The 14,386-nt window shown below is 44.2% G+C and overlaps 1 protein-coding gene across 2 annotated transcripts in view; it reads right to left on the bottom strand.

Moving 5' to 3' along the window:
* The window catches only part of EML4 (EMAP like 4), a 147,117-nt gene extending 139,194 nt beyond the window's left edge, over window positions 1-7,923 (bottom strand). The window contains exon 1 of one of the 2 annotated variants that reach the window (XM_083856238.1): window positions 7,850-7,923. Coding sequence is in view for 1 of the 2 variants with exons in the window: in XM_083856237.1 (XP_083712363.1) it covers window positions 7,033-7,057 (25 nt within the window). In the remaining variant the exon portion in view is untranslated. Of the gene's footprint in view, window positions 1-7,032; window positions 7,135-7,849 lie in introns of those variants that run through there. The other variant, XM_083856237.1, reaches the window with a different exon arrangement.
* Between the last annotated feature and the right edge of the window lie 6,463 nt (window positions 7,924-14,386).

Raw genomic sequence — 14,386 nt, 5'->3', positions numbered from 1 at the left:
TTGTCTTTAAAATTATAAGGTTCTCATGAAAGCGCATTTTCATTTACTTGAACTAAATCACATTTCTAGATCTAGCTAATTTACAGCATCCCTTTAGGGAGCCAAATCTGGGGCTTAGAACCATTCTTTTTCATTTATCCGCTGGGTTTCAAATTCCCAATTTTCCCAGAGGATTATGAAAGCCTGCCAATTTAGCTTGATGCATTAAGACTGTTTACACAAATCCAAAATACAATCAAGCATAAACCAGCCTGGTTTCAGCCTCCCCTTGCCATATTTTTTAAGCTCAAAACTGGCCAGAGAAATGGGAACCAGCTCCAGGCTGGAACACTGCATTTACAGCCTTGAGTGGAGCTTCAGCAAAATGAGAGAACCAGGTGACAGACAAGAGTGAGTATGTTTCCTCAATTTAATACATTGCAAATTCCATGTAATTGTACAGAACAGATAACATCCAAAATATATCTTATCCATTTACAGTGTGTAGTTGTTGTTCCTGCTCTGGTCCCTCACACTGCATTTCTATTATGCATAAGAGTCACTCACAAGTACAAGCAGCTCCAGAAAGAAGAGGTATTAAAAAAAAAAAAAAAGGTAAGCCTACTTCTACAATAAGAGAGATTTGCATTAAAAAATATTTTGTTTAAGAAGCTACAAGAGCGTGCAATCCGCATCACTAGATGGGGCAGAAAGGCAGTGAACACACCAACCAAAGAAAGAAACTGCATTCTCCAAATACTTGGTAAAAGGTAGCTGTCCTTCCCTATCAACAGCACTGCCATGCAAAGCAGAGCAGTGCAGCCATTAAAGAGTCAGGAAAGGGATCAAGAAACCAGCAGTTAAAGAACAACAAAACACAGCTATATTTAGTAAACAAGTTAAGCTGAAACTATTGAGGATAGCAAAAGAGGCAACCCACTGAGAGGCAAAACAATCAGAAAACTAATTAAAAAACCCTGGCTCACGCAACCCAGTAAGAAGACTTGGGGCAGAAAGCTTGAGAATATTGTAGCAGTCACTGATGGATTGTAGCATGAATGTTTGCACCATAGAGCACAAAAAGCTAAACAAAAATAAGAAAGGGAGCCGGAAGGAGGAAGAAAAGAAAAGAAAAAGGCAAAATGAGAAGAGAAAAAGCTTTTTTGTATGTTCCAAAATTTATCAACAAACTCAGATTTTTAATGACGATGGTGCTGCTCTCCACATCCCACTCTTCCATCACCACCGCCCATCCACTTTCATTAACTGAATGATCAGTTCAGAGTCCAGGCTGCTCCATGGACACAAGCTTTTGCAATCTGAATGCCCATGTGTACTTCTCAAAGAGCACTCAAGCTCTCAGAAAAAATTACACATTACCATGTGGTGTGCAATTGTCCATCCTTCGGCATTCAATTAAAGAAAAGTCCAGAAAACTGGAATTATGCATCAATTTAAACAGGCAGATGAAGAAAAAGAGACAAGTAATTCCTCTTTAAACTCCAGGTTTACACTTGTTTACAGAGAGTAAAACTGAGGTGAGCAGTGGTTCCATATGAGTTCATAAGTAACTGCAGAAACAATTCTTGAAAAGGAAGTTAGTGAGGCTTACAAAAAGTTATTTATCAGGTGATTTTCACCTCCTAAACAGAAGAATGTCCCTACTAGAAATGCTCCACACCAGCAAGAGCAGAGAGACTTGCACTGTCATCATACATGCCATGAGCTATAAAATTAATTATCCTCTAACACCCCTCCCATTACGTGTGGGTAAAACAGGAACAACATTCTTGGCCTTACGATTGCATTCATTAAGGATTAGGTTTAGCAAGGACTTAAAGAGAGAAGGGAAAAATAAACCTCAGTAATTGATACAAACCATACCAAGAAGGGAAACAGAAGAGCAAGGAGTGACATGCAGATCACCCTGTACTAACAACACAATTAATAATAATAATGCTGCTTACAAAACAAAATGTTGTTTCAAAGAACTTCTACAAACACTGTTCTTGATTGAGTCTTTCTCCTCTTATGTATTTCATGATATAAAGCATAGAAGGAAAAAATCCTTTCAGAGCAGCTTTTTCAGACAAGAGACAATCCTGTTAGATAAATCTACTGCCATATCAGAGGAATTCAGTTAAAGAATATGAAAAACACACTGTAAGGCTAGAAATTATTCTAAGCATCCCAAGCATTAAAAGCCTTTCTAAAGGAGAGAGAAATTCTAAGAGAGGGAGTTCTAACGGGCTCCTGTGTTTGAGATACTACTCCAACGAGAGCAAATATTGCCAATTACTCTGCGCAAAAATAGGATTGTTTTTTTAACACACAATCCTTTGCTTTTCAGCTGGCTAGAGAGCAAAGGGTTCCTCCCCACTGCACATGAACTAAAGACCTCTTTAGCAAAAGGTGAGCCACCACCACCGAGTTTCTAAAGCAAACAGCCTGTTCCCTCCTTGCTGCTGGAGTCTAATCTCCCCTGGCACCAGCCAAGGCCATCCTTCCCAGGCAGGGGAGAATGATGTCCTGCCAAAGTTTTTTATTTTTAAGAAGACCAGCAGAGTGACAATAGCACACAGCAATCCCAGGAGCAGAGCCCTGTGAATTAGGCTGAGCTCGCTGTTGCTATGAGCAATTGCATTGCAGCACCACGGCCACTTCTGCAGTCTAGACGGGCAACGATAAAACTTAATATCCTAGCCCAAATAAATGACAAATACCCCACACACTCATTTTTCTCGGTAGTGAGCCCAGCCAGAGATGAATCATCGTGCACACACGCTTTCCAGGCTCACTGCACCACCGACCACAAGATCCTCTCTGCCTGAGCCCTGCAGAGCTCTGCCCCCCCAGACTGGGGGCTTTGGAGAAGCCTTACTGGGTTTTAACAAAGGCACAGGTTCCACAGACACTGCTGGTTCCTCCAGGGCTGGGCTGAGGAGCAGCACATACTCATAACACTGCCCCAGAGCTGACCTGACACAGACAGCTTCTGCACAGTGCCCAGGAAAAGAAATGGGGCAAAAGGATATGAACTTACCTCCCTGTCAGCCTCCCAGTAAGCAGTTAGCATATAAACTGCAGTTTAGCAATATACACAGAAACAGAACAAAATGTAGATACTACACAATACTACACAAAATTATAAAAAATAACCTTTTTTGTTATGTCTCCAAAGCTTTGGTCTCCACTTAGTAATTTCAGCTCTCCTTTACTTTCTAGTTCTCTGAAAATAAAACACACCGGCTCAAAGAATCTTTGAAAAAAATCCTGAATTATTCTGCTCGCTTGAGACTTCATCACAAGAGTGATTTTAATTTCTCTGTGAAAATATTTTGAACCACAGAGAATCCTTCAGAAGGACTCCTTCTAACCTCCAGGGCATCCTGCACAGCTGCACAGAAACTATGGTTTAAAATCAGAAGTTGAGACTTCTCCATTTTTTTATGAGTTACTACTCTGCAACAGACCTCAATAATGGAGAGAGTCCTTTTGAAATGCTTTCTTCCACATTGTTACCACACACTAGTGTACAATCCTGGAAAAGGTTGTAGTGATTTATGGGTTTTTTTAATATAATCTGATTAATGTTTCCATATCTTTGTTTACCACGAGTTATTGTTACAGAGTTCAATTAGCAGAAGCTTCCTCAGAAGGGAAAACAATGCAGCTGCTCAAAGCAATGGAAAACTGTCCAGCAAAGAGCACTCACTCCTCACCAGCCCCTGGCAGCCTGTCACAGCTGCCTCTTCCTAAAACTAAATCTAGCAGACCTCACACCTCAGACACGACCCAGCAAAGTCCCTCTCAGAGCTGACAGCGCCACCTGGTCCCACCTACCCTCAGCTGAAGGCTCCCACTGCTTCCCTCCCACCACCTGACAGGCTGCTCCTACTCCCCAACAAGCCAGTTCAGGCAGAAACCCACCACAACAGCAGGGGCGAGCAGCAAGGCAGTAAAGTCATATAACCCCTGATTATACCTAAAAATCAAAAATCATTATTGGCAAAACTGTCAGTCTTGTGCACTCCTGCAGCCTGTGATGGGCATGTCTGAACCAGCTCAGCCGGGGCTCACAGGCACCAGCGGGAGAGGGGAAGAGATGCAGGGCAGCAGTGCAGAACAAACAGGAGCAAGGGATGAAAACAGGACAACACTTATGGACAGCCTTAGCTGCACTGCTTCCTACATGGGCTTTTATCAGTTGCCTTTTTTTTTTTTTTTTTTTTTTTTTTTTTTCTTTTTTTTTTTCTTTTTTTTTCTTTTTTCCTTTTGCCAGAACTCCCTGCTGGACTCCTTTGGCAGAATCAGCAGAGCTTTCTCTGCCCTGCTGCATATCTGTTTTGATGAGGACCCTGAGAGGCAGGGGAAGTTGGCAGCACCACAGCCAGACACCCATGCTGTGCTCCTGTCTCAGCCAGGGCACAAGGCAGGAGCCCAGGCCAAGTCACAGACTTCTTGTTCCCATTCAGAAGCACATTCTTTGACTTCGAGGGATGCATCTGAAAAAGCAGATGGCCAGAATCCATCGAGCCCTCTGACAACCCTCGTGTTGGCAATGCCAAATGTGAGATACAACTGTCCTGCTTGAGACAATAAATGGGATTCGATTACCACTGTGATACTCTAAAGGTACTGAAGTCACAGCAAATGGGAAATAACTCAGTGCTTTATCAAAATAATCAATACCTATTTCAACTGTGCAAGTTAACTCATAACATATAGAATTTTTTTACTGTATACAGAAATTGTATATTCATAAGTAGAGTGCTACATAAGCACTTACTAAGCCAATAACCAGAACAATTTTCTAAATTACATATAAAATGGTTTCTTTCATGTGTTTATTCTCATAAAAATTTCAACGTGGAAGCCAAAAGAAAACAGCTGCGTAAAGTATTTTCAACTGCAAGAGACATGCAAGAAGGTATTTCTGCCTGTGCTAGAGGGCACAATCTGTAATAACATTTTGCCTTCCAGATAATGACAAGAGGCATTAAAAGGACAACTTGCTCTCTAATAAGCTTGCTTGACTGGTTGAGCATGCACATACATAGACAGCGCAGTTTTGCCAACAATAATTTTAATTAATTTTTACTTTTCATTCTAAATTACATTAATTTATGGCCTTCCTAAAAGACATTTAGCAGACAGCTAATTAAATCCAAGCCATTAGATTTTAATTAGAGATGTTTAAAAAAAAAAAAGTCTCAGAACAATTCACACATCTTTGCTAACACTATGTGCTCATTAGCAGCTAGAACAGCCAACAAGTGATTATAAATACAGAAGAGGTCTAAGCAGCATGATTCAAACCTGAAAACAAAAAAAAGTCACGTAAAGTTTCATACTTCAAAGCAAAAGATTCTGGGAATGCCCTTCTCTCAGCCCAAGCCCAGAAAAGCTCTGCACATCAGTGACTGCCACAAAAGCAAAATCAAAGGCCAACTGGCAGTGAATATCATAATACACATTTTAAAAGGTTGAGCTGAGCTTAATCTTCATTAAATTCGCACAGAATCACAGCACCTTCCTGAATAAAGAGTGAAACAAATTAAAGGTCCAGATGGAGCTGCCCCTTAATCAGACACAGGGGATGCCCCAGTGAGCCCACCATGGCTCCAGCACAACTGAACCTCTACACAAGAAAGCAAAGCTTTATTATTCCATCATCATCGAGGTTTTTTCCTACTTCCAACAAAAAAACCGAGTTATTTCTAAATATCGACCTCACGGGAGCAACAGGGCAGGAGTTAAAAGCGCAATCGGTGCGCTTTGATATGGTGATCAGCTCTTCTGCTGGGCTAAGAGGCTCATAAATATTAACCAGGGCACATTTGCATGTGTCACCCACAGGCACAATGGGAAAAGTGGGAACAGAACCCGCGCAGTCCCCCCGTGTGTCCCTTTCCGATGGCCAGATCTAAAATGGCCAAGGCAGTCACTTGAGCAAGGACAGTGCACCTGGCAAAGGGCCAAACCACCAAAGCACACTGTTAATTCTGGTGCACCAGTTTGCCTTGGAGAGCTGCCCAAAATGCTGCAAGCTGACATTTCAAAAACCTGAAAGGTTAGGATCACAACTCAGAAGCGTTCAAATGAGTCAACTTTTCCAGAAAATTGAGAACTATTCGCCGTTACTACAGATTTTACGGGAGTGACGTAAAAAAATAAATTAATCTTATTTTTAAGAGGCACGGATTTATTATTGTAGAAAAGATGGAGCGAGTTTGAGCACGGGATGTCTGCAATAGAGGCACCAGCGCTGCAGGCGGTGAGAGCAGCAGGTAGGCAGCCCTGCAAAGCCAGTGCTCCTACAACCTGCAGAAATGGAAACTTGCACGGTTTACAACTCTTATATTCGGATACTGCTCAGTTCACACTTGTAATCAGCAAAACCTGGCAATCTGTCCCCCTAAACGAGTCAAAAATTGGGCTGGAGCGACATTTCTGCTTAGAGAAACCGGTGAGAGTTTCCCGCAGGCTCCCAGTTTTCTGGCCGCAGAAAGGAGCAGTAAATATTCTCTATGGGGCTGGGGCAGAGGAACCTGCCGGCCCGGCACAGGGGGGCTCCTGGGGCACGGGGAGATGCTGGGGCGGCGGGAAGGCTCCGGCTGTCCCGGTACCATCCCCGTTCCCAACTTTCCAGGGGTGCTGCGCTCCCCCCGGAGCCGGGACAGGGCAGAGCTCCCGGTGCGGCACCGACCGGCGGCGTCCCGCCCGCCCCGCGGCAAAACCGACAGGCAAAAAACCAAATAACATTAAAAATGCCCCCAAACGACCTAAGCCAAACCATCAGCCCCAAGCCGAGCGACCAGCTCTGGGGAAGCGCAAACCCGCGGCGAGAGGAAAGAACAAAGAAGGCAAGTGCAGCCGGAGCTCTCGCAACAGATGGTTTGAAGCTGAGCAGATTTCGCGCTGGCATCCCCTGCCCTCCCCTCCCCTCCCCTCCTGCCGCGGGCGGTGTTGGCCGGCCCGGGCAGCCCCAGCCGCGGCTCCGCATCCCGCCGGCCGCAGGTGCGCCCCGGGCCCCGTCCCGTCCCCACTCACCCAAACTCCCGGCGAAACCGTCCATCTTGCGCGGGGGGAGGCTGCTGCCGGAGCGGCGGCCCGGGGCAGGTTCATTCACCCGCGGGGCGGCAGGCAAGGCAAGGCAAGGCAGCCCGGCGCTCCAAAGCCGCCCGGGGCAGCGGCTGCGGCGCCTCCCGGGGCTGCGGCTCCCCGCGCTCGCCGGGGGAGGCGGCTCCGGCTGCTCCTCCTCCTCCTCCTCCTGCTGCCGCCGCCGCTGCTTCTGGCGCTGCCGCTGCTGCTGCTGCTGCTGCTGCGGGGCCGGCGCTGCCCGGCTCGTCCCTGCGCCGCGACCCCAGCACGGCGGCGAGCTCAGTGCCAGTGCCGCTCCCGCCCCCGCCGGCAGCGCCGCCCCAGCGCCCCGTGCTGTCGTGCTTCCGACTCCGCCCGCCCTGGCAGCCGCCGCTTCCCCTGCGGCCTCCCACAGCCCCGGGCCGGGCTCCGCCACGGCTGCACCCGTGCCCGAGAGGGGATGGGACGGGATGGGACGGGACAGGACGGGCAGCGGCAGCCCCGGGGCCAGAGCGCCTTCTGAGGCGTGGGTCGGGCGGGAGCAGCGCCTCGGTTTGCCTTCAAAAGCCTGGGCTATCCGGGGGGTTAACTGGGAGAGTTAATGTAATCACCCCAGCAATCAATACACGTCTTGGGTGAATCTCAACGTTGGTTCGTGCTCACTGTGTCCTCAGTGATGTTAAAGGAGAGGAGCTGTCACTGCTGTGCCCTCGCTTTTCTCACAGCTGGGTATAAACCATCACTCCCGCCGTTCCTGACCGCCTCCTGTAACTTTCCAGCTTGATACCTGGGAAAAAGAGAAAGCAGGACCAGGAGTTCAGGCCAGCCCTGCCGCACGCTGTCTGCTCGCCCAGCCAAGGCGATTTCGTATGTTAAAGCGACATCATCGAGTTTCGTGACGCACTTTGTCCTCGGTCAGGAAAAGCCCGGTGCCCATCGCAACATCCTGTTTTGCTATCAGTGTTTCCCTGTAATGCGCTCTAATGGCACAGAGGCGTGGGGAATTGCCTCACCAGCGATTCCCCGGTATTTCCAGCCGGGCCCTCTAATGACAGGCTGGGATGTTGTCGAACAGGACTGGGGAGAAGGCGGAGAGCAGCCAGACCTGCTGGGAGAATCCACGTTTCCCAGCGCTTTCCATCCGCTTTAGGCAAAAGCATCGTTATCTCGCTCATCTGCGGCATTCACTAAACCCGGGAGGTTTCTGCTGGCTCGCATTAGAGAAAAGCGCCTTGAAATTGTTCATCAAAACCTAATCTGCACTGGATTTTCCAGCAAATTTTAGTGAACAGCTGCCGCAGCAATGAATTTGAGTGCAGCTGCCTGCCAGCTACGTTAATAATCCACCACCATACATCCTGTAGTCTTGTCAAAAAGAGATGCCATGTAAGCGATGGATTAGGCACCATTAGCCCCTATAAGGTCTGGTCTCAGTTACTACCAGGTATTGCGGTTCCTACCTGCACTTGGAGGATGCTGTAGAATGGTTCTATATAGGCTACTTTTAGGTATGAGAAATGAGCCCCGCAGTCACTATAGCCCAGTCAAAATTCCCTTTAAAATATTTCATTTTACAAACAAAAGCATGAAGAGCCAGGCACTGCAGCTCCAGTCCTATCTCGCCCCCTCCCTCCCCACCCCCGTTTATTGCTTGCCTCAGGGCAGGTTTCCAAGATGCTCAGAGCATTGGGAGTACACAGAGAGAAATCTCCTCAAGCTAGGAAAGGAAAAGTGCCCTGGGAATGCAGAACCTGTGCACAATTTTCTTCAGAAAAAAAAAGTCCCTTTCCCTGAGACAGAGCCTTATGCAAATTCTTCAGGTGGGACTTGTGTACTTCAGGTGTGCTGTTTTGTTAAACAAAAAACCCCAACCAAACAAAAAGCAAGCCCAGCTGCCTTCTTCAGCACTTCAAAACCATCCTTCAGATACATCCAAGAGTGAGGTATTGGGAACATTCTTACGTTTGTAAGTGTTGCCTCCTTTTTGTAGACTGAGGTTCAGAAGGAAATATGGCATCATAGATCCTTGTCTAGATGTTTAATCCCTACTGAAATTGGTTAGGAGCTTGAATGAATACCTTTGTTCAGCTGGGTTGTGCCGAGCTGGCATGGAAGTGTACAAAAAAGGTTAAAGAGTCGCAAAGAAAACCAGTTCTCCACAATCTTATATTGACCATGAGTATGGTGCTGGAGTACTGCTGAAAGCCCAAGATTTGGTTCCAGTGTTTTAAAAGTAAAGCTGCAGAGTTAAGGAGCTGAGCAAAACTGAGACATTTGGGAAGGAAGTTTACTTCGATGGGACTTGATATAGGAATTTCTGAAGAGCAAACATTGTGCAGAACCTAACAAAATGTGCCAAACTCCAACTTTTAAATTCTTATGTTAAATTCTTCACTCTAAGCCAAGTTCTGTATGCCATGTGAGTTTACATGGGGTTTTGACTGAAGCATTAATTTATTTCTTGATTGTTTTTGTGGTGTACACAACAGATGTAATTGCAATATAGATAATACACAAGCAGAACTTCAGGAAAAAAAAAAAAAAAAAAAAAAAAAAAAAAAAAAAAAAAAAAAACCAAACACATATATGGCCATGTGTATGTAATCTTGAACAATTTTAGTTGGCTGATGAGTGGAAGAACTTACAGAAAAAAATACTCTTATTTGTGTTGGTTTCAGGCAGGTACTGGCAAATTCTTTAGCATAGCTGTAAACTGATTAACGGTGTGACTGTTCCAGGTGCAAACCCTGAGGAAAAGGTGATTTCTTACCACCAGTATAGTAGTAATGTTTGACTTGCAGGAGGGAGGAATTGTATAGTGCTTTAAGAGGTTTAACTTCTGTATCTTTGTTGACAGTGATTCAAAAACATGGCCCAGAGAGTTGTTACAAAGTTTTAACAAGCTCAGTTATTGTCTCCCTCTAGTTTATGTTTTGATGCTAAGGAAAGATAATGCTATTCAAGATTGGAGTAAACTTGGAATATCCCATCTCAGTTTCAAGTCAGCTAAACATCCAGTGTTTTATTGCACATATAGATAGCAAATAGAGAAAGATAAATGTGATACCACGGGGCAGGACTCATACATCAGTTTGACAGATTCACAGTTTGGGAGATCTAAAGTCTATTCTGTCGCTCTCTCCCTGCATTGCAGCTGGACTCCTTGTGACTCCCACTGGTTCAGGAGGCAGCTGGACCAATGCTGGGACAGGCAAAGCCTGAGCTCTGCTTCTCAGAATAGCTGGTGAGCAATGAGCCAGTGCCTCAGCTGCACTAAATCAGTTTGGTGTTGCTGACTGCAGCAGGCAAGGCTGACAGAGCCTAGCTGGGGACCTGGACATACACACCGAGTCTCACCCTTAACCAGAGGGAAGTTCTGGAAAATGCAAAGCCCAGAAGGAGGTCACCCTGAAATACACAGTGAAGGCTACACACATTCCACAGATATTTACATAGCCCTTGAAGGAAATAAGCTGGTTTTTCCCCATTGTTTCATTTCTCTGGTACATTTTCCTCGGACTACAGGATTGTGAGCAGTAATTCTTGCAAGAATACCTGTGTTTGTCTTGGTGGGTTTTTGAATTGACATAGTTTGGCAGCCTTCAGCCTGGGAATTGTTTATAACCTTTTGGTGGCTTGAATGTAAATTACATTTAAGCATTTTTCCACTGAGGAAACATAAAAAATATTAACAACTGAGAATGAAATTCCTGAGATTCTTGTACATCAAGTTAGGAGTCTGAACCTGAGCCATTTCATCTTACTGTTTGAAAGGAGAAATGCATTTCCCACAGGACTCATCTTCTCCCTCCTGCTGTTTTTCTGGTGCACCTCTTCAGGGTGAGAAGCAAAAGCCCAGATGGCAACAAGCAGTCAGAAAGCCTGAAGTCTGATTCTGCTTCTCTCCTGTTCTACCTGCAGACCTAGGAAAAGAAGAGGTGGTGCTATTTGTGGTGTAATCAGTGTAAGATTTCTCCCCATGCTCATTTGAGATGTTGTCCTCTGCAAATAGGTGGATTCTTTATGATGCCTTGTTTTGAAGATCAACTTTGCGAACAACTGTGTTGGCTTGCCATAAGGCATGGAATATTGTTAATTCTCCCAAGTGAGTCTCAATACCCAGGAGTCACTGATGTAAGTAAAAAGATTTGATGCCTGACCTAGAGAAAAATTAAATTACTTTTTTCTGATTTACAGAGGTTACTTCTCTTACCTTCATCACAGAGTCTCTGAAGGTTTTCTTTCTGAGCTGGGATTTTGTCTCCCCCAATAAGCAGCACTCTGAATTACCCAGGGACATGAATCAGCACCTGTAACACTGAATGGGCTGGAAGACACTAAGAGTCTTGTCAGGAACTTGAGGAGAATTAAGAGAACTTCCATTAAGGCTTCTAATTATGTGTTTAACAAAAATATTACCTAGGATTTTTAAAATGAGGATGAATTAACTGCTCTGTCTATCCTCATTCATTTTGTTAAAGACACCAAGCTGCTCCTGTAGAATTCATTTTAGAAGCCAAGTCCTTTTGATATTGCTGTGTATGTGCTTCCTGCAGTTTTTATAAAGTATTCCTAGAGGTCTGATTTTAACACATGCCCAAGCATCTCCTGGTCTTCCCCCATTGTCTTAAAAAGTAAGAACAAAAATTGTCCTCCAAAACAAAAATATTAGAGTTTGCCAAAAGCTTTCCAGTGGCTAAGTACTCTTTAGGTAGAGGGATTTTTTGTAGTAGTAGAAGGATGGATCATAGTCTTATTTCTATAGTCCTACTTCTATGCTGATTAACATAAAATCTCATAGAGGTTGACTTTTGCAGCTATAGACAGCTGATCTTTGTTTCACTACTGCACATTTAGTTTTTCATTTTATTGCAAATAGATTTTCATCACAGTGTGCAAAGTTGTTTCCAAATGTTCAGAGATGTCTTAATTTCATAGCATGAATACAATTTACTGTCAGTCAAAAAAAGCCCCAAATTTTTAAAAGATAGTAATGATTTGTGAGAGTCTCCATGATGGAGACTCAATAGACATGGTTTAATTTTGAGGATGTGCTAAGCATCCATATCTTGAAAAATCCAGCTTACAGGTTGCTTCTTCATGTTGATTATCCCAAAATTTCAGTTCCAAGTCATTAATGACAGTTTGGCAAGGACTGCATCTTTTCCCGGGGTCCCCATTAAATGTGCATTTTGGTTCAGGTGTAGAACCCACAGATCTCTGTTAGCTTATGCTTAATTTCCCATCATTACGTTAATGTGTTTAAAAAATAATAGTCTCCTACAAATGTGACTACTGAGTAAGAGAAAAATAGCAGAGCTCTGGTTCTAATTCATTTACCAGCCCTGGTGGGGAACGAGCAGATTCAGTGTGATTCCTAAGCATTTAAAAATTGGCAGAATTTGAGCAGAGATAGTTAAAACCCTGCATGCACAATAACTTTCTTTACTCATGAGGGGAAAGGCTTAGCATTTTAACTAGAGAGCAGCTTAAAAATTTTATTCTACAGTTTTGTATTGAGCTTGTATTAAATAAAGAAATCTGAAAAACGTTTCAGAAAGCTGGCAAAATAGAATTTATCTTCCTTCATCTCTCCCTAATTGGATAAGTGGTCTGGTTTGTCATACTGAAAAGCACACTCAAGTTGTTTTCTCAAATTAGTGAGCTCCTCATGAATTCCTACCTTGGTCCAAGTGCTATAAAAGTCTAATGTCTTACATAAGTGCTAAGTTAAGGATTCAGCTGAGGCATAAATTGGTGTATTGGCTTTGTATCAGCCATTTACATTAGGGTGCAGTTTATTCTCTGCCTCAGGAAAAAAATGTGCTTCAGCTTGTACTCAGGAGCAATATGATGAGCTCTCAAACAATCTCTTTTCTGTTCTCCTTTCTTAGAAAAATTAAGAAAATGTAATGCTAGCAGGTTAGTGATGTTAACAAGGAGTGCTAACTAGTAAAACTGCTGGAAGAGGAGCTGATTTTTCGACTGAGAAGTTTATGGAGATCCCCCTTGGGGACCGAATAAATTAGCGTAACATGTGGAATTTATTTTTTTTTTCCCCCTGAGTGTTAAAACATCTCCCGTAGCTTTGCATTTTATACAGATCATTTTCCTCAAGAAGAAGCTGCTCTGCACAATAAGCTGTGTGCCTGTGTATGTGTCTGTAAATAAATACAGATTTATTTGCTATAGATCCTCCTCCCTCCATGCTGGTCGCCCCTCGGTGCGGTTCTGGTTAAGCTATTACTGTGCCTGAACCATTTGTCAGGGGAAGGAAGTGCCTGCAGAGAAGTGATACATTGCTGTGTAGTTTCTTGCTGTGAAGTGTTGATTTTAAAACAGGCTGGCAGGCTGCAGCCCACCCCATAATAAAAATGAACAGACGTGGTTTAGGAGGTTTTGTTTTTCTTTTGTCCTGTTGTTCTGCCCAGTTTAAGGAATGTTTTATTGTCTTTCAGCTGTGCCATACTCAGCAATAGATTTATGTTTGGCCTTGTCCCCTCTGGGAGCTCAGGATTCTTTCCCATTTCCATTTCTACCTTTTTAAGCTGTGACAACCCTCCTATTGCCTGGTTATTGGCCAGCAGGGCAGGTGTGTGATGCTTTCCTTTAGAAAGGATGACGTTAGCACCCCAATTCAGTGAGCAGCGCAGTGATGATCCCCAGTTCTACAGGCTGAGAGCACCAATAAGGGTGTTAGTGTAAGAGAGGCTGGAGAGTGAAGACAAAAACAGGTCAGCATAGGCTACACTGAAATAAAGTGGAAAGAAACTCTCTTGTCATTCAAAAAATACTAATTTCGCAATAATAGCTGTCTATAGATAACTCAGATAAGGGCAAGGCTGCTCTCTGCATACCAGCAATGACAACTGAGCTTTTGGTAGTTGGTATTTTCCTATCTGCACTATCAGACATTTACTTTCCTGCCCCAGGAGAAGATGTAGCTCTAGCAAGGAGCTTCTGCCAGGCTCAGGGGCACACAGCATTCAGATGGGTCATACAGAAATGATGTATCACTTGCAAAGTCGGATGAGGCAACTGGTTGTGTCTTTGTGAATTAATAATATTTGTATCATCACAATCAATCAAGAAAATAAAATTCTAATATTGGCTTCCTGATGGTCATCAAAACCATTCATCTTAATATCTCTTGCTTTGAGAAGACCTCCAAGGTCATTCAGGCTCATAGGGGCAGTGATAATTGATTTTTCTGTGGGTCAAAATTGTAAAGGCTCAAAGAGGAAACTTCAAACCTGCCTTGCACTGTCATTCCTGCTCATGGATCCCTAACAAATGTAACCAGGGGAGTTAGTTATTCTGTAGT

Source organism: Zosterops lateralis, assembly GCF_965231275.1.
Source record: "Zosterops lateralis genome assembly, chromosome: 3".
NCBI lineage: Eukaryota > Metazoa > Chordata > Aves > Passeriformes > Zosteropidae > Zosterops > Zosterops lateralis.
The sequence above is the reverse complement of the archived record's forward strand: the minus strand, read 5'-3'. Positions and strand labels throughout refer to the sequence as shown.